We start from the raw sequence: 24884 nt of genomic DNA, 5'->3' as shown, positions 1-24884 counted from the left end.
GTCTTGAAAATTGTGGCGCGCAATTCTTTTGTAGATACCGAGGAGACCAACAGATAAGAAATTTTGATGCCGTGCCACGTTTTGTGCCGTGCCATACGTCCATTTATCCATAGACGATATTCATATATACAGATTTGGTGTAAGTTTGGAAGGTATAAAGACGAAATTTAAAAGGAAGAAGCCCCCGAGTGTTTCTCTGTCATTAAGAAATAAAGCCCAGCCTATATGTGAGCCGCCTGCCTTCGTCAAATACTAACTAAATAACTCTAATTGATTGCACTTCGTATGCGTCAACGACCACAAAGTTGTTGACAGATGCCACGTCTAAATTCAGAATAAATCCGTTATTACGAGCGGCAAAAGAAAAAAAAAAAAAAAAAAAAAAAAAACTAAAAAATGTTTCTGTTATCAAAGTAACTTCACTTCATATAGAGTAACCATATCCGCAAAGTTCAAAACTATCGACTCAAAACAGTCTCGTTCTATAGCCAGACTTTTCCGTGCACACTATCTCAAAGCAAGCGAGGATGAACCTTTTCTCAGGGAACTCCACAGTCCCTAAAATTCAAATCTCAACTTTTGAATTATCCTTCCTCAGATCACTTGATGTACTACATAACTTCAAAGACACCTTTATTTCAAACTCAATCAACACCAATGGACATCACCTGAGTCTTCCGCCTCCATTGTACTCACCTCATGGGAACGCCTTGAATCCTTCATTTTTGAATGTCGTCGGAAAGAGTGTCTCCGTGATTTTTGCAATCTTTATTGCAATCCAATCCTTACAACTTGCCAGGTCAAAAACTTTCTCAGGCAGACAGTCAATTGGTGTGTCATGGTCCCAATCTGCTCGGGTGTTCTTGGTTGTTGCACAGACCATCTCGCTCATCACGCTTTACTTTTTCGTCGGGAACAACTACCTCGTTTACGACATTGGGACAACGTCACTAGCCGCTGTTTTACATGCCATTGAGTACCAGAAATCAACCGTTGCTGTGACCTCACTACTTTTTTACTGGTTCGTGAAGTCGTTGTTTTTAGCTACCGTTGTGGTGCAGGACTCAGTTTCGAAGCATTATATTCTCCTGAACGACTCTTTAAGTTATGGGTTAGAACTTGCCGTATTTGTCACATCTGTTTTGGTTTTGATTATCGAGGCGGGATTCTACAGACCTGGTTTTCAAGTAGAGGACAAGGACAATAAAGCTTCAGTTTTTTCACTGCTTTCATTTAGCTTCATACAACCAGTGATTGACAAAGTGTACAAAACAGACGACATAAAACTATCAGAACTTCCAGAAGTTGCAGATGACCTCACCTGTGATGAAGTGACACCAAGGTTAAAGCACTACTGGGTATACGAACAATCAGTCAAGTCCCATTTTTTTAGCAAGTTATGGGCGTCGATAAGGAGAGAAAAGTATGAACCCTCACCAGTTTTGTTTGCAGCCGTTTTCAAGGCATACTATGGCTACTTGCTAACAAATCTTTTCCTAGCATTTGTTGAGACACTTTTGCAATTTTCTCAGCCATTTGCATTGATGAAATTTCTAGGATTTTTCAATGACTATCTTTACAGCACCGAAGAGGAACAACTGCCAATCATTATTGGATACTATTGGGCAGGAATTATGTTTTTGGTTGCCGTGGGAAACTTTGTCACCTATAATCAAATGATAATTTTGCAAAATAAGTTGGCTGTTAGCATTCGAAGCTCACTCACAACCTTGGTGTACCAAAAAGCCTTGAATTTTTCCCCTGGGTCCAGAAGAAAGAAGCCTACTGGTGATATCATCAACAATATCTCAGTTGATATTGGTCAAATCAATGGATTATTTTTACTGTTGGGTGATTACGCAGCGGCTCCTATAAAGTTAATCGTATGTCTCATTGCATTGTACAAATTCTTTAAAACGGCATCGTTTTTTGGATTGGGTGCTGCGTTATTGTCTGTACCTTTGGTCACAATGGTGAATGCGACTGTGATTTCTAGTTATCGTCAAATGATGAAAGACAAAGATGAAAGAACTACTTTGATTACTGAGATTATCAATCTGGCCAAAAGCATCAAGTTGTACTCTTGGGAAAAGCCAATGTTGGAAAGGTTGAGTCACGTTAGAAACAACAAAGAGTTGCAGAACCTTAAGCTGATTGGAATCATTATTGCCCTTGCACAGTTTTTATGGACGTGCGTACCCTTTATCATCAGCTGTGCCTGTTTTGCAGCTTTTGCATGGTTGTACAAGATCCCCTTGACTCCGGAAATTGTGTTTCCTGCGTTGAGTTTGTTTGATTTGTTGATGGAGCCCATGATGATAATTCCAAACTTGGTAGTTAGTATTGTGGAAACAAAAGTGTCTTTAGGTAGATTGACTGAGTTGTTGACATTGGAGGAAATCAGTCCCGATCAAGGGGGAAAGATAAAGAGGGAGTCTCTTCCAAAAGGAGCCTACTCCGTTAAAATTGAAAATGCAAACTTTGTATGGAATCTCGGTGAACCTGATAAAACTTACAAAGATGAAGAGGATGAAGTTGAAGGTCAGGCGTCAAGTAATGTGGCGTTGACGGATATCAATTTTGTGGCCAATAGAGGAAAGTTGACTTGCGTTGTGGGTAAAGTTGGAAGTGGGAAGTCTACCTTGTTAAACGCAATTCTCGGTGACATCCCAATCAGAGGACCAAATTACCAAGACAACGAAAGTGAGGCACAACCAAAGGTGGAAGTGTATGGATCTATTGCTTACTGCCCTCAAAACCCATGGATCTTGAATGGTACAGTCAAGGAAAACATTTTGTTTGGTCACAAGTACGACTCTGAGTTCTACAGAAAGACAATTATCGCATGTGAGTTAGTTTCTGATTTTAAAACGTTACCAGATGGCGACAAAACAAATGTCGGAGAAAAGGGAATCTCGTTGAGTGGTGGTCAAAAAGCACGTCTTTCTTTGGCAAGAGCAGTATATGCTAGAGCAGATATTTACCTCTTGGATGATGTTTTGTCCGCAGTCGATGCGCATGTCGGTAAAGCATTGATTAAGCAAGTGCTTGCTAGTGATGGAATCATTGGAACTCGTACCAAGATTTTGGCTACTAATTCTGTTCCTGTTTTACACGAGGCCAATGATATTTATCTCTTGTCCAAAGGTTCTGTTGTTGAACATGGTAAATACGACGATGTGATGAGAAGGAATGGCGACTTGGCAAATTTGATCAACGAATTCGGTAGACAGAGCTCCAATAATCTGAGGCAACTCACTCCCGAGGCAGAAGAGCAAGGACAAGATTTGAAACAACTTGAAGAGGCTGAGATCAAAAGTGATGTTCGTAAAGTAATTGAAGAGGAGCTTACACACAGTGATGAACGCCGTGCCAGTGTCGTATCTCTCGACCACGTATATGCTGATGATGAGGGTGAAGACGAAGAAGATGAAGTTACTGGCACTTCAAAGAAGATCAGAACTGACGTACAAGAGGAAGGAAAAGAGAAAGGAGCCGTTCCATTCAAAACGTTTCTTCAATACATTAAACAAAGTAATGTGGGATACTTTTCGTTATTTTTGGCACTGAGTGTCGGCGTCATGCTACTCAATGTCATGGAGACTTATATTTTGAAAGATTGGTCAGATATAAACAAAGAGCACAATTCAACAGTTAGACCAGGGTTTTTCTTAGGATTATATTTTGGTGTTGGTGCCTTGGGTGGTGCTTTAACTTATTTCCGCTATTTTGTATTCTGGTCATTTTGTATCATCCGAGCAGCAGGATACTTCCATGACACTATGGCCAAGTCAATCTTGCGTTCACCAATGTCATTTTTTGACACCACTCCAGTGGGAAGAATATTGAATAGATTCACTCAAGATGTTTCCAATTTGGATATGACGTTGCCATTCACATTGATAAGTTTTCTCCAGTTGATTGTCAGAGCCATTATTACATTAACTGTTGTTATTGCGTCATTACCTCGGATGATTGTAGTGATTTTAGTTTTGGGTGTGATTTACAACTACTACAGAGCGAGGTATATCCCCACTTCTAGAGAGTTGAAGCGTTTACTGTCTGTTGTCAACTCGCCGGTATTGTCGGTCATTCAGGAATCATTGAACGGTGTCGATACCATAACTGCTTTCCATCAAAAGGAGAGGTTTATTCACAAATGCAAGAAATTTATCGATGAGAGGACATTGGTCAATATTGTAAATGTTGATGTGATGAGATGGTTGTCAATGCGATTGCAGTCTATATCTGCTGCTACGTTGTTGGCCGCATCAGTTTTGTCTGTGTATTCATTAACCGGTAGCCATCCATTGGTTCCAGCCATGGTGGGGTTCGTTTTGACGTACGTTATCACTGTTCCTACTATATTGACTAACTTGATCAACTCGTGGAGCTCAGTTCAGGTCAGTGGTGTGGCTTTGGAGCGTATTATCGAGTACTGCAACTTGCCCTCAGAAGCACCGCTAGTTATTGAAGACAAGAGACCGGACTTCACTTGGCCAGCTCACGGTGTTGTAAAGTTCAATAACTACAGCACTAGATATAGAGAAAACTTGGATCCTGTGTTGAAAAACATTGAGTTCAAGATTGAGCCTAGGCAGAAGGTCGGTATTGTTGGAAGAACAGGTGCAGGAAAATCATCCTTGACGTTGGCATTGTTTAGGATAATTGAAGCTACTGGGGGAAACATTGAGATTGATGGAGTCAACATTGGTGAGATTGGGTTGTACGATTTGAGACACCATTTGACAATCATTCCTCAAGAAGCCCATACCTTTAGAGCATCTGTGAGAGAAAATTTGGATCCATTTGGAGAATACACTGATGAAAAGTTGTGGAGGGTTTTGGAACTAGCACACTTGANGGTATTGTTGGAAGAACAGGTGCAGGAAAATCATCCTTGACGTTGGCATTGTTTAGGATAATTGAAGCTACTGGGGGAAACATTGAGATTGATGGAGTCAACATTGGTGAGATTGGGTTGTACGATTTGAGACACCATTTGACAATCATTCCTCAAGAAGCCCATACCTTTAGAGCATCTGTGAGAGAAAATTTGGATCCATTTGGAGAATACACTGATGAAAAGTTGTGGAGGGTTTTGGAACTAGCACACTTGAAAGAGCATGTGGAGAAAATGGAGACAGAGCCAACTGAGGAAGAGAAAACGAAGAGCAAAAATCCCGACGAACTACCTAAAAAGAGAGGGTTGGATGCTGATATTGAAGAAGGTGGCTCAAATTTATCGGCTGGCCAGAAGCAACTTTTGTGCTTGGCAAGGGCTTTGTTGAATGAAACCAGTAAAATTTTGGTTTTGGATGAGGCTACAGCTGCTGTCGACTTCCAAACTGACAAGATTATTCAACAGACAATCAGAGAACAATTCAAAGACAAGACCATTTTGACCATTGCACACAGAATTGACACCATCATGGATAGTGACAAGATTTTGGTATTGGATCAGGGTAAGGTTGCTGAATATGATACTCCGCAACTGTTGTTGAGGGATGAAAACAGTATATTTTACTCGCTTTCGAAGCAAGGCGGGTATATCTGAGATGGTAGAGGGTATCGGAAAGTTACAATTGGTTTGCTGGATGGGATGCGTTTTAGTCTTGAAATGTGACTCATTTGTTCGGTGGTTTGTAACACAAGGTTTGGTGGTGGAGTTAAGATCGCCCTAATGCGGAAAGGTTATCGCCGTTCTTGTTTTTGTTTTTGTTTTTGTTTTTTTGTTTTCTGTCATCTGAGTCAAAATGAGTGAGCACTCATAGTCAGTGACGTCGTGTGCAAGGTGATGTGTAGAGTCTGTACTCTTTATAGGCGTACTTTATGCTCTGTGCTATTCTGTATGAAGCATCGCACCATGGACAACAGAGAGGCATACATAGAACACGTTAGGTAATATACGGCGTGCTATAATTATAGCATAAATACACAAAATGCGAAATCCTCTTTTGTTTTTTTGAGCTCCGCGTAGATGTGTGGCATCAAAATCTTCAGATTTAAGGCGCTGTTCATTCTGTTCAATAAACGTGTTCGAGACAACACCATGCAATTACATCACAAGAGAGGTGTCCAAATGGATACAGGTACGGTATAGTCGAATCAATTACATGCCTTCGAAACGTAGAAATACCCTTGGAGTGTTTTCATCGCAGTTGACTAGGTGCTTATCGTGCTAACTCCGTCTCTCTGTCGCGTGTAGCCAGCTTTTGGAAAAGCTATCCTGATTTGATTTCTTCGACTTAAATCGCACTGTTGTTGTTTACCTTTCTGTAGAGCATTACTCATCGTAAAGCTTATAGTTTAGGGTCCATGGCGATGAAATTAAACACAAAGATAACATAAGAAGCAAAAATCCCGTTATCAAAAAATAAAAATAAAAAAAAATAAAAAAAAAAAATTGGTTTCATACAATATAAAATGAAATAAATTTCATCCATTTAGCATACTTTTTTCCCACTCTATTCAAGGAAAGGTCTCTCTCCAAATACACAGACTCAACATGAATACCTCATCACTGAGCTCGCAGAATGAGCCAATCACGAGGTACTCTCCACCAGAGATCTCCTTATTTAGCCCGACTTCGTTGCTTCATAATTTCAATTTTATGAGTATCAATGAAGAACCGACTCCAAGTATTCAATCGCAGTCATACCTTTTCACCATCCCACAGCCATTGTATTCCAAATGGAATAACGCGTTAAATCCACAATTTGTTTATTTTATTGGGGTTGTGGTGTCTTTGTTTTTTGGACTTCTCCTAACATACAGGCTATTGTCGTTGGCATTCAAACGTAACAAGCAGACCTACATCCACACTCCTACACACTCCCTTCAAAACTTCAAAGTAGCCTCAATCTTAGCACAAGTTATTTTCCTCGGTCTGTTTTGGTTCTTGACTAGGCTTTCAGTGGTTATCTGGTTAATTGTCACCACAGTTGTAGCTCTTGGGGTTGTTTTGATCGAATTCAGAGTTTCCGCTGTGCCAGTTGCAGAGTCGCTATTGTTTTGGATCGTCAATACCGCTTTCTCGTTAGCCACCCTTATACAAGATTCATTCTCAAAGCATAAAATCTTGGGCTTTAATGGACCCGCTTATGTTTTGGAGGCCCTTTTGGTAGTGAATAGTTTATCAATATTCATATTGGAGGTTGGTTATTACAGACCAGGCTTTGAGGACTCGGATCTCCCGTTCATGGACAAGGTCAATTTATTTTCATACATAACCTTCTACTATCTACAACCATTGATTGACAAAATTTACAAGACAGATGATGTTGTATTTGAGGATTTGCCAAACATTTTGGGCGAGCTTTCTTGCGACGAAACGAAGCCTAGGGTTTTGAAGTATTGGAAAGATCAAAGAGAAAAAGCAAAGAGCAAACCAGGTTTGGTATCGAAACTTTGGGCTGTAATTAGACGCAAGAAGGCAGAAAATAAACCAAACTTATTCATTGCTATATTCAAAGCGTTTGCAGTTGAGTTTTACAAAAACTTTGCATTAAATATTATCCAAACAGCCTTAGTTTTTGCACAACCATTTGTGTTGAGAAAGTTTATTCAGTTTTTCACTGCCTACTTTTACAATCACCAGAAACCACCCATTATAATTGGATACTTTTGGTCGTCTTTAATGTTTGCAATCTCATGTGCCAACTTTATAACATTCAACCAAGCATTCAAAATCCAATTCAACATCGGCTGCGGTATCCAATCTTCGTTGACAACAATCATTTACGAAAAGGCGTTGCGTTTATCCCCACAATCTCGTAAAAACAAACCAACGGGTGATATTATTAACCATATCACGATGGACATTGACATCATTTTTTGGTTTTGCTGGAGTCTTGGAGAATTTATCTCGGCTCCATTGAAGTTGATTGTTTGCTTGTTCTCGTTGTACAGATTGTTCCATAATGCCACCTGGGCCGGTGTTTTGACTGCACTTATTGTGACTCCAGTTGCAACCTACGTTAACGCGTCGATGTCGAAAAATTATATCCAGTTAATGAAGGACAAGGATGATAGAACAAGTTTGGTCACTGAGATTTTAAACTCTGCCAAGAGCATCAAGTTTTATTCATGGGAAAAACCAATGTTGAAGAGGTTGGGGCATGTTAGAAATGAGAGAGAATTGAAAAACATCAAGAAAATCGGTGTTGTTAGTGCTTTGGCTCAGTTTTTGTGGTCGTGTATACCTTTCTTTGTGAGTTGCGCCACTTATGCAGCTTACGCGTACTTTTATAACGTGCCCTTGACACCTGATATCGTTTTTCCGGCATTGGCGTTGTTTGACTTGTTGTCGGAGCCCATGTTATTGATTCCTAATTTCATTGTTGATATAATTGAAGTGTCAACATCATTATCACGTATTGGTGAGCTACTTTGCTTAGACGAATTGGCAGATGATCAGCAAGGACACGTGAAGAGGGACTTGAATGCAAGGGATAACACTGAAGACTCTGTAATCGTAAAGAATGCAACTTTTATTTGGAATGCAAATGCAGATGCTACTCTGGAATACAGAGACGAAGAGAGTGAAGTCCAAGAAACACCATCGACAAACATTGCTTTGAAGGATATCAACTTTGTCGCAAAAAAGAGCAAACTTACTTGCATTGTTGGGAAAGTTGGTAGTGGAAAATCGTCTTTGATCAAGGCTATTTTAGGAGATATTCCAATTCAGATTCCAAAATATTCTGACGCCGGTGTTGCCTCTTCTCCAAGTGTTGAGACTTTTGGGTCTATTGCTTACTGTCCTCAAAACCCATGGATCTTGAATGGTACAGTCAAGGAAAACATTTTGTTTGGTCACAAGTACGACTCTGAGTTCTACAGAAAAACAATTATTGCATGTGAGTTAGTTTCTGATTTCAAGAACTTGCCTGACGGTGATCAGACTGTTGTTGGAGAAAAAGGTATCTCGTTGAGTGGTGGTCAAAAAGCAAGAATCTCTTTGGCAAGAGCAGTATATGCTAGAGCAGATATTTACCTCTTGGATGATGTTTTGTCCGCAGTCGATGCGCATGTCGGTAAAGCATTGATTAAGCAAGTGCTTGCTAGTGATGGAATCATTGGAACTCGTACCAAGATTTTGGCTACTAATTCTGTTCCTGTTTTACACGAGGCCAATGATATTTATCTTTTGGCTGGCGGTGCCATTGTTGAGCATGGTAAATACGACACTGTAATGAAAACCAAAGGAGATTTGGCCTCTTTGATCAAGGAATACGGCAGAAAGAAAGAAGACGAGGTTGAAGAATCTTCAGAAGATACAGAGGCGCCAGAACAGACACAAGTTGAAAACACCGCGTCTATTGATCCCAAGCAAGCACTCCAGACAGAAGATTTAGTTGATGAGATCGTTGACTACGTTGGAGAGGAGAATAGAGGCGTTGTTGAACAGGCTGTTCTACGTCGTGCTTCTTTGGTATCCTACAACCATTCCTACGATAAAGACGAGGAAGAGCAAGATGGAGTTGTCAGAAAAACTGGCCACACCGAAGAGGAGACCAGAAAAGGAACTGTTCCATGGAGTGTTTTCAAGCAGTATATTGTTGCTTGCGACTACAAATATTTCTCTGTGTATGTGGTGGGTACATTACTCACCTTGTTGATCACTGTTGGTGAAAAGTACTTGTTGAGCTATTGGTCAGGGTTAAACAAGGAGGAAAATGAAACAGTCAACCCTACATTCTTTTTGAGTCTTTACGCAGCATTTGGTGTGCTTTCCGGGCTATTGACATACTTGACCGCCTTAGTTATTTGGGGGTACTGTATTGTGAAAGGGGCCGCTTATTTCCACAACAAAATGGCAAACTCAGTGTTGCACTCCCCAATGTCCTTTTTTGACACGACACCAGTTGGTCGTATTTTGAATAGGTTTACTGAGGACATTGGTAAGATTGATATGCACTTGCCCTGGATGTTGATTGGTTTTATTACTACTGTACTTAATGGTTTGGTTACTTTTGGTGTGATTTTCTATTCCCTTCCCGGAATGTTTATTGTTATTGCTGCATTATTGTTTGTTTACAATTATTTCAGAGTTAGATTCATACCCACCGCAAGAGAGTTGAAGCGTTTGGAGTCTGTTGCGAAATCCCCGGTTTTGGCTACCATCCAGGAGTCCATCAATGGTGTTGAGACCATCAAGGCGTTCCTTCAACGTGACAGATTTGTTCACAAGAGTAAAAAATTTATCGATGATAAGGCGTTGATTGGTATTGTTATTCAAAACTGTAACAGATGGTTGTCGATGAGATTGCAATCGATCTCCTCCAGTATTATGTTTTGTACTGCTTTATTGGCCGTTGTTACCTTGGGAGGTAAGCATCCCATTTTACCTAGTATTTTGGGATTTGTCATGACTTATTCATTGACCATAACCTATATCTTGAACTCAGTGGTGAGATATTGGGCTGATATGCAGTCGGGTGGGGTTGCTATCGAGAGAATTATTGAGTATTGTGACTTGCCCTCTGAAGCTCCAATGATTGTTGAAGGAAAGAGACCAGAAAAATCATGGCCAGCTCACGGTGTTGTCAATTTCAAAAAGTATAGCACAGCTTATAGGGCTCACTTAGACCCGGTGTTGCGAGAGATTGAATTAACCATTGCTTCTAAGGAAAAAGTTGGTATTGTTGGAAGAACAGGTGCAGGAAAATCATCCTTGACGTTGGCATTGTTTAGGATAATTGAAGCTACTGGGGGAAACATTGAGATTGATGGAGTCAACATTGGTGAGATTGGGTTGTACGATTTGAGACACCATTTGACAATCATTCCTCAAGAAGCCCATACCTTTAGAGCATCTGTGAGAGAAAATTTGGATCCATTTGGAGAATACACTGATGAAAAGTTGTGGAGGGTTTTGGAACTAGCACACTTGAAAGAGCATGTGGAGAAAATGGAGACAGAGCCAACTGAGGAAGAGAAAACGAAGAGCAAAAATCCCGACGAACTACCTAAAAAGAGAGGGTTGGATGCTGATATTGAAGAAGGTGGCTCAAATTTATCGGCTGGCCAGAAGCAACTTTTGTGCTTGGCAAGGGCTTTGTTGAATGAAACCAGTAAAATTTTGGTTTTGGATGAGGCTACAGCTGCTGTCGACTTCCAAACTGACAAGATTATTCAACAGACAATCAGAGAACAATTCAAAGACAAGACCATTTTGACCATTGCACACAGAATTGACACCATCATGGATAGTGACAAGATTTTGGTATTGGATCAGGGTAAGGTTGCCGAGTTTGACTCCCCAGAAAATTTGCTCAAGGATGAGAACAGTATATTCTATTCCCTTTCAAAAGAAGGTGGGTATATAAATTAGACTTTAGATTGTACTCAGTTATAAATATTGGTTGATTAAAGCTGTCAAGTCTCCTCTCTGCTTCATCAACTTGATTTTACGCTCTTCACTGACTGGCCCTTTCAACAACTTCTTGTTAGCGCCGGGACAAAGGCCCTTTCGACCAATTGCACAAATATCGCAATTACTGGCTCTCGGCACACAAATAACCTGACCAAAGCCAACAACTAAAGGGTTGACGTCTCTCCAGTACTTTGGTGGTAGCCAACTCTCCAATTCTAGACGACATTTCTCAGGTGTCGTTGCTTTCGTTGACACCCAGCGCCATAGCAATGCTAAACGATGAAGATGTACATCAACTCCTATACCACTATTGATTCCCCAACCGGCCTGTAGCAATAGGTATCCCATCTTTGGACCCACACCCGGTAACTTAACAATATCCTCTATCAGGTTCGGTATATCTCCATTAAATTCAGATTTCAATATCTGACAAGTTTTTGCAATGTATTGGGCTTTTCGATTATGAAACCCAACTTTGCAAATATACGAATCAATTTCACTCACAGACAACTGTGACATTGCTTCAAGGCAGAATCCTCCTGAGTGGCTCTTTCGGAGCCCATTGTCAAGTCTAACCATAGCTTCATAATTAACCTCGTCTTTTGTCTGTGAACTCAACATTAGCGAGATGAGTAACTGAAATCGGTACTTCTTGGGATCAGAATGTTTCAAACCTGGTGTTATTGTATTTGGCATACTTTCGCATCCTTGGCTATCAACTGGAGCTAAAAACTTGGACCTCATTTCCACAATCTCGTTGTAAATTTGAGCCCACCCTGGAGGGCCCTTTACAGAATCCACAGGATCAATTTTGGGGAAAATGTTTGGCCGAGATTCTGACTCAACCTCGATCTTGACCTTTGGAGAGTCAATAGACTCTTTGAATGCGCCGTTAAACTCATTGGTTCCGCAACTTGTTTGTATCTGCTCTAGTTGTAAACCATTTCCATTCTCGGTATTTTCAACTTTCACAGTCGCCACCGAGCTACTTGAAGCGTTGATAACCTTTTTCCTCTTGGTTAATGCGCCTAAGCTTGACGAAAGTGCTCTCTTGCCAGGCATTTTCTCTCTTTAATCAATAATTTGTTGTATACCACCACATCCGCGGCTTCGCTCGAATGGAACTCAATGCCAAAAAAAAAAAAAAATTTGGATGGCCCGTTGTGCATTCATCCGCCGAAACAGGCGCGCTTGCCTAATTATATTTTTCTTTTTTTTTTTTTCAGGTTAGTCATAAGAATCACAATGTAAAAATATGGGGTCACCTAGCCTATGGATAACTAAAACCTTCATTTGCTTCTTCTCACCAACGGCGTCTCCGTTTCTCAAATCATGTTGACTCAAAATCTCGGTGAGGATTCCCTGCAAGAATACGCAATAGAGCAACTACCCTCAGAGCCACTGCTCAATGGTGATTTACTGGAAAAGAAACAGAAACAATCCAGTAAAGGATCCCGAAGTAAGTTGAAAACTATTAGGGCGCCAGGGTCTCGAGCTGACCGAGTTGCACAAGCTTGTGATAGGTGTCGAGCTAAAAAGACCAAATGTGATGGTGGGGATCCTTGCTCTACTTGCTCGGCTGTGGGCTTGAAGTGCATCGTTTCGGACAAATTGAGCAGAAAGGCTTTTCCCAAGGGATACACTGAGACTTTGGAAGAGAGGGTCAGACACCTCGAAGCCGAGGTGAAAAAGTTGGTTGGAATTTTAGACATGAGGGATGAACAACTCGAGTTGTTGGGCGGTGTAAAAAGTAATACCAACACCGCTGATCCCAAATCAGGTACAGAGGGGGCCACCACTCAAGATCAGCAAATCACAACTTCCAACTTACACTTACTAGACGAAGAAAATCAGATGCATCTCCATATGCATGATGCTAACGGTTGCTCTTGTGGCTGTGACCATTCTCATGCAGTACATGAACGCCCAGTATCAGTTGCTGGGTCATTGTATGAAGCCCCACCAATTTCTGTTGCAAGCTCAGTCGGATTGAGTGACGATGAAGAATTTGATACTAGTAGCTTGCTAAGCATAGACGATGCCCCAAATGCATCTTTCCCACGTTCCAGACTGCATTTCGCTTCGAACTCATCAAATCGAGAATCAACCCCTGCTCCTGGAGCATTTGCTGCAGCTACTGCAATTGCTCAAATGCATAGAAAAAGATTAAATGGACAACAGCAAGAGCAACAGAGCGAGACAAGCAAGCAAAGGATGTTGACTTCGTTGGTTGCGATTTCTCTACCAAGAAGTACAGAGGAGACTCTTTGTGTTCCTACCCTTTTGGCTAGAATATGTCAAGCATATGGATACGATTCAAAGTCTGCAATCTTAACGGCGAATGCATTGGCCTCATTGAAAGACCGCACGACCCACAAAACACCTCTTGGTGAGGGGATACCCGACCTATTATTTAGTCTTTTGATGAGTCGTGATGATGTAACAGCACTACGTCCTAACGAAGCTGTTACATTTCTACGTGAAGTTGTGCACTTTCCAAGCTCGCGATTGGATATTGACCAATTGATGACTGTCTACTTCCAGCAATGGGGCAACGTCATGCCAATTCTTGACAAGTCCACCTTCCTAAAAAGTTACGTTAGAGTCATGCAGATCGTTGATACTGGGTCAGTGTCGAGGGAAGATGAAGAGCAGCTCTCGGAACTGATTGAAAAGGTTGGCGCTTTGATGGTGTTGTTGCTAAGTATGGGACTTCTCTCGAGTAAGAATATCTACTTCAAGCTGGAAAATGCAGAAAGCTATGTGTCTTTGATGAAACATTACGACATGTTGATACACGAGTTTATTAAGCCAAATTGTTTGATCACCAAGCACTGTTCCATACAATCCTTGCAGGTGTTGTCGTTGGCACTTCAATACTGCTTAGCGATTGGTGATATATCCACTTGCTATGATTTGAGGGGTCGGGTAATTAGTATGGCACAACAATTGAGGCTTCACCGATGCCCGGCAGCTATATTGGGTTTGGATGTGAACGAAAAAGACAATTTGAATTCTCAAAACTTTATGCAAGGTGAGAGGCGTATCTTGTTTTGGTGTATCTACTGTCTTGATACGTATTGCTCGCTAAATTTGGGAGTGCCAAGGTTGATGAAAGACTATGAAATAGAGTGTGCGATGCCCTTCTCAGGCAAGAGTAATGAAGAGGATATGGATAGTGGTGAAGAGGATGATAACGTCAACATCTTAATTGTGAACAACACAGAATTGACTATTGTTGGAAAAGTTTCCAAGATGGCATTAAGCGTAATGTTGTTTTGCAAAGTTTTGGCAAGCATTTTGGATTCAATCTACTCCAGGTTCGACAATAGTGAGGATGCGTATAGAAAAGCGTTGCACAAGGATAGGATGTTGGATTGTTGGCGTAGAGAATTGCCAACTGACTTGAAATTCGAAGTTGATGTTAGCGGCTTGTCATTGTCCACGACGGATGCGAAAAGCTACCAAGGAAACATTTGGAGCAATTTCAATGCCCAGCAATTGACCCTAATATACTTGTATTATCACGCTAAGCTTTTGATATACTTGCCCATTATATCAAAGTATGGGAATCATCATAACGTTGGCTTATCACAGAAGGAGCAATTGAGTAAGGGAGACAGTGACACCACTACCATTGTTTCCACGATGAGCTTGGTACAACAATCATCGAGTCAAATTTTACAAGTGATACAATCATCAGCTGCTTTCTTCAATTCTTCAGTTTTACCAGTACCCGTAAACATTGCAAGAGAACAGTCATTGCTTACAATGTTGGTAGCTAAAGGAACTTTAGACTATATAAAAGGAGGTCCGTTGTTCAATAATCTGAAACAGCTTTTGCTCGATTCGGTTGCTGCAATGGCAAATGATGCGAAATTTGAAACTCCGGATTGTTTGAATAGAAACTCGGTTAAATTGGTGGAGTTTTCCGTAATGAGCATTTTGGGAATCAATTTAAACAAGTTGTCGGATAACTCAAAAAAGAAGCCTTCTTCAACCATTCCCATCCAGAAAACTGCGGTTGAAAGAGAGTCCATGTTCATTGGTGGTAAGCCAAATACTTCGTTTAGCTCTAACCTCAAACAGCGACAAAATATTGAGATGACTCATGACGATTTCGAAACCAAGGCAGGTGCAGACTCCAACACCAACACCAACACCAACACCAACACCAACACCACCAATAACACATCACATGCAAATTTTGAGACTGACCTATACGGCAATCTTGATGACCTTGAATCACTATTGAGATTCGATCCATTTAGTATCAACGTTCATGATCCAATGCAAATTAATGAATTTGTCACAGATGGATCACTTGGGTTTGGTCCCTATTTGGAATTGTCAAAAACTGGTAATCTTGATTTTGATAATAATCAGTTGTTCAACAATATCGCCAACAACGTCTACTCCTCGCGATGAGCTCGCTTTCATCATCTATTATATAAAATATTTATTTCTTCATCGTTCAACATAATATTAGAACCCGCCTCATCCCAAAGTGACTTGCATTCAAAGCTCTCCTCTGTTTGTATTTCGGAAGACAATTGTAACTTGGTCCGGGGAAACTGTATTCTGATGACATTCAAGATTTCTTGCCAATCGGTGGAAGATAGAGTTTGCTTTCCACTTAGTTGTTCAAGTCGTCGATGCTGTAGAGTTCGCGATAAGTTGTTATTTTTAGACCTGGCGCAGAATTCATCGATTCGACTCTGCTTGGCAATGAAATATCTGCTTTTATCCGACTCAAAAACCTCACGAACCAGACTACTCATAGATTGGTTTTTTCTTCCACCTCTTACTCCTGTTGCTAATTTTCTCTTTCCCCTTTTCTTGACTGGTGGGTTGGGTGCGTTGTCCTCATCTATTTGATCATGTGAATCGCACTGTAGTGATCGCAATAACAAGATTGATTTCTTTTGAAGATCATTTTCCTTCTCCAATCCAGTAACGCTTTCATGTATTGACTGCATTTGGGTCATATGGAAGTACACTTCTTCGGACTCTTCAGTTTCGTCATCTTCGTCTTTAGCACACACCGCTGAATCTTTGACAACATGACCCTCTGTATCCAAACCGTTTGAAATCGCTTCAGGCTTGAATGGTTTGCAAAAAGTAGTGATGTCATCTTCGGAGTCGGATATTATGTCTTCAACATTGTGCATGCTTGTCAACCCTGACACATCACTTGGATCTTTGCTCCAGATCAGAAGCTTTTGATTGACGCGTAAATTCTCAATTATTTTTTTCTTTTTCTTTTTTGTTCGATCTTTTAAAACTATGATTCCTTGGAGTAGACAGCTGATAAATGTTGTCGTAGGCTGAGTTACTCGCCCTACATTTACATGGTTATGCCTCGGTGGAGGCTGTTTCCACCCGAATATATTGTTTCTCTAATTGACTCTTCAAGAACTTTACTACTAAGTCGACAAAGAAAATTATCTCGACATCTTGACACATATCGTCTATAAAAACTTCATTTCTGAGGGTTGCTGAGTTTATTTAGAGCGTATAAGGAAGCATCAACTTCATGCTCTTTTCGTCCTGAGACTTTCTTCATCGATTCAATAAAGTAATTTTAATTTGCACGCCATTTGTATATTACGCTCGGTTCCGATATCGGCACCAAAATTTTTGACAACTCCGGCCAAAACTCCGTGAAGAGAAAATTAAAGTTTTGTTCAGAACATACACTACTTGAAATATATCAATATCATCACCTCAGTCCATTGACTACTCAATCCCATTGTACGGCCACCTCTCCTCAACAGTAAGAAACAATGGCTACCTTTTCAAAATCCAGTTTCAAGACATTAAACTACAATTCATTTCGTCCACATTATCCACCTTCCTTTTACAAGATCTTGAGTGAATATGTTCAAAAGGGGCAAAATCAACATCAGTTACCGGTAAACAAAGCAATTGATTTAGGATGTGGTACAGGCGTTGCAACTTACCCACTATTGAACTTTGTTTGTGACGTAATTGGTTTGGACTTGTCGCCTCCAATGATTGAAACTGCTAATTCGTTAATTCAACAACGTTTAAAAGACATGGGGTTAGACTCAAAGGATCCGAAAATAGCATTCAAAGTTGGTTCGGCCGAAAGTTTTGTCAATGACCAAGAAAGTGTCGAGTCAGGGTCAATAGACTTGATCACGGCTGCACAGTGTATTCATTGGTTTCAAGACTATGACAGTTTCTTCCAAAGTGCTGCCAAGTTATTGAAAAGAGGCGGAACATTGGCGTACTTCTACTACATTGATCCAATGATTATTGATTTTACTGGTCCGTCGAAAGGAGACAAAGAGGAAATTTTGGAAAAGGCGTATGAGATCTATTTGAAGTTTGCTTACAACGATCCAAATTTGATTGGTCCACATTGGGAGCAACCAGGAAGAGACATTTTGAAACACTTTTGTGAAGAGGTAAACTCGCATATACCACAAGATCAATTCACTGATGTTACTATTAACACTTACCGGGCATCACCTAAGAATCCCAGAGCTGAAGAGTCTAAAGACTTGGACTTGAAGAAGTTGAGCATTAGCTTGCACGACTATTTGGCTTATTTTGAAACCTATAGCGGATTTCATAACTATAAGGAAAAAAGTGGGAATGCAGGTTTGATTCAAACCGATTTCGTTAAAGAGTTGGTTGAAGCGACAGGATGGGATTTGGAGAAGACTGCGGTAGACTTAGTATGGAATACCGGGTACACTTTTGCTAGAAAGAAGTAGTGGCATATATTAAAAGAGGGTGAGTCGTAGACTGTTTTAGGCAAAATGCCTTTATTGAATACAAACAGAAGTTCAGAACCCCCCAACACTCACTCACTCACTCACTCCCTCACACTCACTAACTCACTCACACTCACTCACACTCACTCATCCAGTGTCTGTATTTTCAATCTCTAATACTTGCTTTGTTTAAAACAATTAAAAAAAAAAAAGAAAAAACATTTAGAGTAAGAGTCTATAGCATGAGCTTTTCTCGGTAATATTTACCTACTTAAATTGTTGAGTGGTAGCGTCACTGTGTCTATCAAAGGTCGGTGCTTTCTTCTTTCAACTGGTTTCTATTATTACGAAAGTTGCCAACAAATACGCGTGTACACCACAATGTTACTCAAACTACCGAGTCTATTGGCGCGGTTTCTTCTAGGTACCTTCCTCAGTTGGATAATACTTACTACATCAATTCCTCAAGTCTTGATAAACTACACGAACATCCAGGTCAAGACCAATCGGTTTATAAATAACCAATACCCACAAAATTCCATAACATTCCCTAAGCCAATCTCGTCAATCAGAGAGTCCACGGTCTATTATGCAATTGGTCATCCCGATGACGAAGTTATGTTTTTTTCTCCGACGATATTGGAGTTGTCGAAGCCAAAGTACAACAACACAATCAAACTAATATGTTTTTCAAGAGGAGATGCTGTAGGTGAATCAATGGGTCCAATTCGCGTTAAAGAGTTGTATAAGTCGGCTGGTATACTTGGAATTGACCATAATGATGTTACTGTGTTGAATTACAAAGACGGAATGAACGAGTCATGGCCAGTAGAAGATATCCAAGAGTCATTGAAACTGATCATTAATTTCAAGAGCAAAGACCATGCGCAGGTGATAATCACATTTGACGAGTTTGGAGTTTCTCATCACCCAAATCACATCGCCTTGTATCATGGAGCGAAAGCATTTATAAAAAACTCACTCAAGAACAATGTCAAGTTGTACAAACTTAAAAGTTTAGGGTTTTTGGAAAAGTACAGTTTTACATTCTTGACAAATATTGAGTTGTTTGTTGACTACGTTTCCACTCTCATTCAAAAGTTTGTGCCGGTCAATATCACGATTAGCTTTTTTGAGCCAAAAAATTCGTCAACATCAATCCAGATATATTCTGACTTGAACATGCTTGCCTGCAGTTATGCAGCTATGGGGTATGGTCATTATAGTCAAATGGTGTGGTTCAGATACGGATGGTTGATGTTGAGTAGATATCTTACATACAATCAGTTGATAGAAGTCATTAGCTAAATAAACAAAGAGAAAAATCCGTGTCCAAGATTCATTATTATTCAAACATTTTTGAATCCAAAGTGCTTTTGGCACCAATTACTACCGTGTTCAAAATATTCCTTTTTGGAAACACTAATCTTTCCAAGTATATCGTCATTGGTTAAATTTATTCCGCCGTACCAAGCAATTTCGTCTTTCTGTCTATCTTCGTAATCGTCGTGTACTTTCACATGCCATTTCAGAGGCAACTCCTTTGTCAATTCCATTTCCAAACGTGTTTTGAAGTTGGTGATATTTGTTGTTCCTCCCGAGAGACAAATGTTCGCCAGTAATAATGGTCTGGTAATCTCTGGGCATGCCATTATGCTAGAAACTACTAAATCTGTCAAGTTTTTGATTGGAGCATTTTGCAACACTGAGCTGGACGCGGTGGCTCTATTGAGATCAAATACAATCTCTGGGTGATAGAAGGACTCGGGAACAGTAAACCTTTCGTCGTACAAGGTCAATAATTGGGTATCAGGTGCAAGTTTGGATTCCTTAGTTTTGACAAACCCAGTTGTTGTTGTCTTGAAGTCGGGTAGAACAAATTCACACTTGTACTGCAGCTTGTTCTTCAACACCTCATTAAAATCTTTGGCGAGAAAGCAAGTAGACTCTTTAATTGTGTTTATAAGTACTGGATCGTCTGACATATCATAATGTCTAAAGGAGATGACTTCTCGTAGCAACCCGTTGAGTAAGTTTCCTCCGATTGGTAGCTTTCTTACCCCTTCCCAATGCACCTTCTTGTAAATGACAGGAACAATCCAAGTAGCATTGAATCCAGAATCAATTACTAGCGTGAAATCCGAATTCACGCTTGAATCATTAACTCCAAACGGTACCAACGACGCAGGGATGCATCGATAGTATTCATTGAATTCGTATTCCTCAAATACTATTTGATCTGTATTCGAGGACAATTGTGGTAATTGAAATGGTGTTTCTGTCAATGTTAAATGCACATTTGAGGCATCAATTTCTGTTTTCAGAATTTGATCTAGAGTGTAATCCCAAATTGGCTTTTCTGTTTCCCAGGATGTTAGATTCCCCTGTTCAAATGGTCGTTTGATCTGTATTCCAGAATAATCTTTGGAATGTGCCTTGAACTGGTTTCCAATATGTAGTACGCCATCTCTAGTCCTCGTTATCGCATTGAAAACTTTAGTAGGTGCTAGAGCATGATCAGAGCTAAAGCCTGCTTTGATATTAAACGTCCCATTATCCACCACCAAATATTGTTTACTCATGACACAAGTACTGCGAATTGGGAATCGAAGCCTACATTTTCTCCAGTCCCAAATTTTGAAGTTCATGATAGAGTGTATATGGTAGCGTTTCGTAGTCTATCAAAGATAAACTGTACCAGTAGTGATTGCCAAGGAGTCAAAAGAGCTAGGTCCGCCACTATATCTGGGTTTTGCTCAATAAATTACGGGGCAGAATTCTATTTGACAAATCGACTTTTGAGAGCAGCTCAGTAAAGTATCGTGACCACAGCTATCGAGTCTGAAACGTTTCACTTATGTACGATTTCTTTAAGATTCTAGTATAGCTACACAACTTACATCTATACACCTCAAGTTGGCTATTCGTGTATACGTGGTAAACTGAAATAGACTGAACAACTTGCTTTCTACTTACTGTGGTTGCAATCACATAATGTGGCACCAAAAGCGCATCATTTTTTTTTTTTTTTTTGGCTTCTCGGACCATGTTGGGACAATATTGAGCTCCACATAGAGATCACACAGCCTGTCAAACTGCACACACCCTTGTTTTCCTAATTCATAAACGAAACAAACCGTTACATCACCATTATCTTAGTGGAAGCGCTAAATGCAACTACGCATGAAATAGTGCCTATCACAAAGGTTGATAACCCATTAGCTTGAACGTGCAGAACATAAACAATCGAACTTTGACTTTCATTGATCATATTTCATTATCCAACAAGCAATGACCTTGTTGTCAAAAGTGTTCAACAATAATTCGGATAGGCGGTCACTGCAGCTGCCTGCTTCAACCACGAGGAAGTTAACACCCACGTCGTCACGCAAGTCGTCATCAGCGCTATCTCCGATGAATTCCGCTGCATCTTCGACATCATCTACCACCCCCACGAGAACAAATAACGGTCGAATAGTCAAGCCACTGGACTCTCCCAACTCACCACCTGCGTATACTTTGTCTATAGCACTTGAGTCACCTCCGATAATTTTATACGGTAGTCCTTCGGAGTCTACTGGATCAATAATATCTGGTCTATTGCGATTGATTACTACACGTGAAATAGAATTGGAACGTGTTACCCTAACATTGAAACAAACCATGAGATACACAAAACCATTCTTGATACCTAACTCATCTGCCATCGCAAACTGTAAGAACTGCACAGACAGGATAGAAGAATTAGCTCGTTGGGATGTTTTGACGTCACACTTTAACTTCACCACAGGTAATCACGCATACCCGTTTTCTCACTTATTACCAGGGTCCCTTCCCCCAACTTCGAAATTAGGGTCGGCCAACTCGCATTCTTTCATAAAGTACGACTTGATTGCAGAGGTTATTGCTACTGATTCGCTTCAAAACAAGAAACTAGTTTTGCCAATTAATATCTCAAGACTGGTTTTGAGGGGACCCGATCGAAATTCCTTACGAGTGTTTCCTCCCACAGAAGTTACAGCAAGTGCTGTTTTGCCAAATGTTGTGTATCCCAAGTCTACATTCCCTATTGAGCTAAAGTTGGATAATTTAGTGAATGAATCGCAACAAAGAAGGTGGAGAATGAGAAAATTGATTTGGAGAATTGAGGAAAACATCAAAATCAAGGCCCATGTTTGTCAAAAGCATGCTGAAAAGCTTGAGACTCTTGAGAAGCTGTACAAGAAGTCAAGCCAAAAGATTGAAAAGCCTTCAGGAATGCATCACAGTACAGTACAAACGAATGTCGCATTCATCCGAAGTCCATCAACTCAAGTTTCGGGTGAGCCCGTATTGCTAGAAAATGGGTTGCCCGATAGTGTTCCGCTCGATGACGGGTCCCATGATATTGAAGAGACAGTGCGTACGGCACCCTCAAATGTACATCAAAGCTTTCTTGAGGATTTTGGTGGCGCTTCGACAAATACGGGTCCTGTTGAGAATACTGCTGGTAGTGCTCTTACACCTCAACAATCAAATCGCCCCTTCGACTCAGAAAAACATTTGTACATGGAAGAGACAAGAACAATAAACTATGGTGAGTTCAAGTCTGGTTGGAAATCGGACTTTTCCGGTAGGGGGCGTATCGAGATGGTTGCGAATGTGAGTGCCAATAGACTTTCCACCGGGTCGAATAATCACATCACTAAAGTGAGCACCGACGACAAGGTTCAAGCCAGTAACGATTTCAAAAATGGCGCTAATATATCGTGTGATATTGATGATCCAACATTGGGTGTTTTTGTCACGCATACATTGATTGTTGAAGTTGTTGTTGCTGAAGAAATGGTTCACCACGTTGACCGTAGGAATTCGAACAATCTTAATCCAACACGCAGCAGAGACTCCATTGGTCTTAGAAGAGGGTCTCAGTCCAGCACAGTCCCCAATAGTGTGTCACCCAACTTGGCACCTTCGACGTCAAATTCTGCTGCCAACACCAATCAGTTGGCTGGTGTTCCAACTGGAGCTGCGCGTGTCTTGAGGATGCAATTTAAGCTCCCTTTCACTGAGAGGTCGGGACTAGGAATTGCTTGGGATGATGAAGTTCCACCAACGTATGAGGATGTGAGAACCTTGAGTCCTCCTAATTACCAAGATCAATCTATTGTTGATCCCCCAACTCCTGGAAGCTCAGCAATTCCAGATAGACCAACACCTAATGTGTTGTACGGTAGAGGCGAAACACCAATTGTTGGTAGTTTTGGTTTTCACGGACTGAATCAGCAAAGTTTGGACGGGATGATTGAGAATATGCAAGAGCTCTCGATTTAGATAATATATGCATACAGTAGATTCACTATGAATAGTACAAGAAAATAAAAAGCAACCACAATATTTAGTCTAGTGTCTATGTAGAGCTTCGGATAGTAGTGCCATGGCGGCACTCTCTTCAGCAGTAGTAGAGAAATGTGTATTGGGCCCGAATTGGCTCACTTGTACAAAGGAATCGTATAGATATAGCAACTCTTGCAAGTCCGGTATTGCTTCCAATCGTAAATCTTGTACAACTTGATGAAATTGTCTTGATCTGATGATATTTATGGGTAATTTATTTTCGATTAGGAAAGATAACAAATGCTGGTGGAATGCTCTTGTGTGGTATGCATCGTTTCGGATTAGGTGCATGCGCTGCCCCACGTGAGCTTCACTTTCTCCAGATGGTGGATCCTGTCTTGTAAAACTTCTTGGCTGAAAGTGTTGGGTCGTACTGCTACATCTTGTCTGGTCATCGCCATCACCGGTTTGTCTGTCAGCAGGACTATTTCGTGTCCCCGCTGTAATTCCATGAGTCCTTAAATGCTCTAGTAACTTTTTCGGTGACCCTTTATCAGAAGACACCCGAACAATAGCTCGCAAACAAGTATTGCAAACCGCAATATTTGGGTTCTTGGCATCTTGCTTGAACCAGGACCACACCCAAGACCTCTTTCGAGCTCCAAACTTTTTGCCCGGTCTGTTCTTCCTCTTTCGTTTTGCTTTTGGTGGTGAGTGCGACATATTAGGTCGTAGGCGGTGAAAAGCATTGCCGGTTGTGTTTTGCACGAATTGGGTTGAAGGATACACTAATGAAGCTTTATTTTGATTGCTGACTGGTACTACTTCTGGATACAGTTGACTCAGTAATATGGTATTTGGTTGCATCTGAAATGGGACTTGGTTTGTGGAAATTGTGGTAACGGTTTCATTGAGGGGAGGAACCGATTGTGTCTCTTCACTCAATGTCTCCAAGGGGCTACGTTGATAAGTGAAAGTGTGCGCTTGAGACATATGTGGTTGCCGTCGTAAGCCGGCATTGCTGTCAGAGCTCGATTGTTGTGTCGTCCCCGTTGGATTGTAATTGGAGATAGGTGCGTTTGGGGCATCGTAATGGTTCTCCTCTAGGGCATCCAAAGGATCCATAGTAATTCAAGGGGCCGGCTCGACTAACTCCTTCTATGGTACACTGGTCTGCACTGTATTTTTATCATCTGGGACACATTGTGAAGTTTAGTTTCGAAATTGGTATTTGTTGCCTTGAATAGGAGACGACGGTATGGCCGAGATGATAAATAATTATTTATTTTTTTTTTGTACGAAGCAAAGTTTACTTTGTGACTCAAAAAGTGAAAGAACTCAAAATAACCACCAAAGGGTAAACAAACGGAAAGAAGGCTGGATGGTTAACTAAAACGGGTCGCCATCGATGTAAAATGTAATACTTTATTCTAGGATGGCGC

General features: G+C 40.7%; 9 protein-coding genes across 9 annotated transcripts; 5 read left to right on the top strand and 4 right to left on the bottom strand. All coding sequences in view use genetic code 12, as the record gives it.

The window, feature by feature from the left end:
• Positions 1-527: 527 nt before the first annotated feature.
• KGF57_002784 (uncharacterized protein) lies at positions 528-5557 on the top strand (the record flags this gene model as incomplete). The annotated part of the gene is made up of 2 exons (XM_051752133.1): positions 528-4870; positions 4921-5557. The coding sequence occupies 2 exons, from the start codon at positions 528-530 to the stop codon at positions 5555-5557; spliced, it is 4980 nt and encodes a 1659-aa protein (XP_051608611.1).
• A 951-nt stretch (positions 5558-6508) lies between these two features.
• On the top strand, positions 6509-11338 carry MLT1 (Mlt1p; the record flags this gene model as incomplete). The annotated part of the gene is made up of 1 exon (XM_051752132.1): positions 6509-11338. One exon carries the CDS (start codon positions 6509-6511, stop codon positions 11336-11338), a length of 4830 nt encoding a protein of 1609 aa, XP_051608610.1.
• Positions 11339-11356: 18 nt separating this feature from the next.
• NTG1 (bifunctional N-glycosylase/AP lyase) lies at positions 11357-12442 on the bottom strand (the record flags this gene model as incomplete). The annotated part of the gene is made up of 1 exon (XM_051752131.1): positions 11357-12442. One exon carries the CDS (start codon positions 12440-12442, stop codon positions 11357-11359), a length of 1086 nt encoding a protein of 361 aa, XP_051608609.1.
• Positions 12443-12712: 270 nt separating this feature from the next.
• CAT8 (DNA-binding transcription factor) lies at positions 12713-15808 on the top strand (the record flags this gene model as incomplete). Its single annotated transcript, XM_051752130.1, has 1 exon — positions 12713-15808. One exon carries the CDS (start codon positions 12713-12715, stop codon positions 15806-15808), a length of 3096 nt encoding a protein of 1031 aa, XP_051608608.1.
• Positions 15809-15819: 11 nt separating this feature from the next.
• Positions 15820-16551, bottom strand: KGF57_002780 (uncharacterized protein; the record flags this gene model as incomplete). The annotated part of the gene is made up of 1 exon (XM_051752129.1): positions 15820-16551. The coding sequence occupies one exon, from the start codon at positions 16549-16551 to the stop codon at positions 15820-15822; it is 732 nt and encodes a 243-aa protein (XP_051608607.1).
• Positions 16552-17166: 615 nt separating this feature from the next.
• On the top strand, positions 17167-19434 carry KGF57_002779 (uncharacterized protein; the record flags this gene model as incomplete). The annotated part of the gene is made up of 2 exons (XM_051752128.1): positions 17167-18087; positions 18622-19434. 2 exons carry the CDS (start codon positions 17167-17169, stop codon positions 19432-19434), a joined length of 1734 nt encoding a protein of 577 aa, XP_051608606.1.
• A 41-nt stretch (positions 19435-19475) lies between these two features.
• KGF57_002778 (uncharacterized protein) lies at positions 19476-20708 on the bottom strand (the record flags this gene model as incomplete). Its single annotated transcript, XM_051752127.1, has 1 exon — positions 19476-20708. One exon carries the CDS (start codon positions 20706-20708, stop codon positions 19476-19478), a length of 1233 nt encoding a protein of 410 aa, XP_051608605.1.
• Positions 20709-21417: 709 nt separating this feature from the next.
• Positions 21418-23439, top strand: KGF57_002777 (uncharacterized protein; the record flags this gene model as incomplete). The annotated part of the gene is made up of 1 exon (XM_051752125.1): positions 21418-23439. The coding sequence occupies one exon, from the start codon at positions 21418-21420 to the stop codon at positions 23437-23439; it is 2022 nt and encodes a 673-aa protein (XP_051608604.1).
• A 69-nt stretch (positions 23440-23508) lies between these two features.
• Positions 23509-24567, bottom strand: KGF57_002776 (uncharacterized protein; the record flags this gene model as incomplete). The annotated part of the gene is made up of 1 exon (XM_051752124.1): positions 23509-24567. The coding sequence occupies one exon, from the start codon at positions 24565-24567 to the stop codon at positions 23509-23511; it is 1059 nt and encodes a 352-aa protein (XP_051608603.1).
• Between the last annotated feature and the right edge of the window lie 317 nt (positions 24568-24884).

This window comes from Candida theae (assembly GCF_024610275.1).
Source record: "Candida theae strain CBS 12239 chromosome Unknown scaffold3, whole genome shotgun sequence".
NCBI classification, from domain to species: domain Eukaryota; kingdom Fungi; phylum Ascomycota; class Pichiomycetes; order Serinales; family Debaryomycetaceae; genus Lodderomyces; species Lodderomyces theae.
This window is presented reverse-complemented; position numbering and strand designations above follow the sequence as displayed.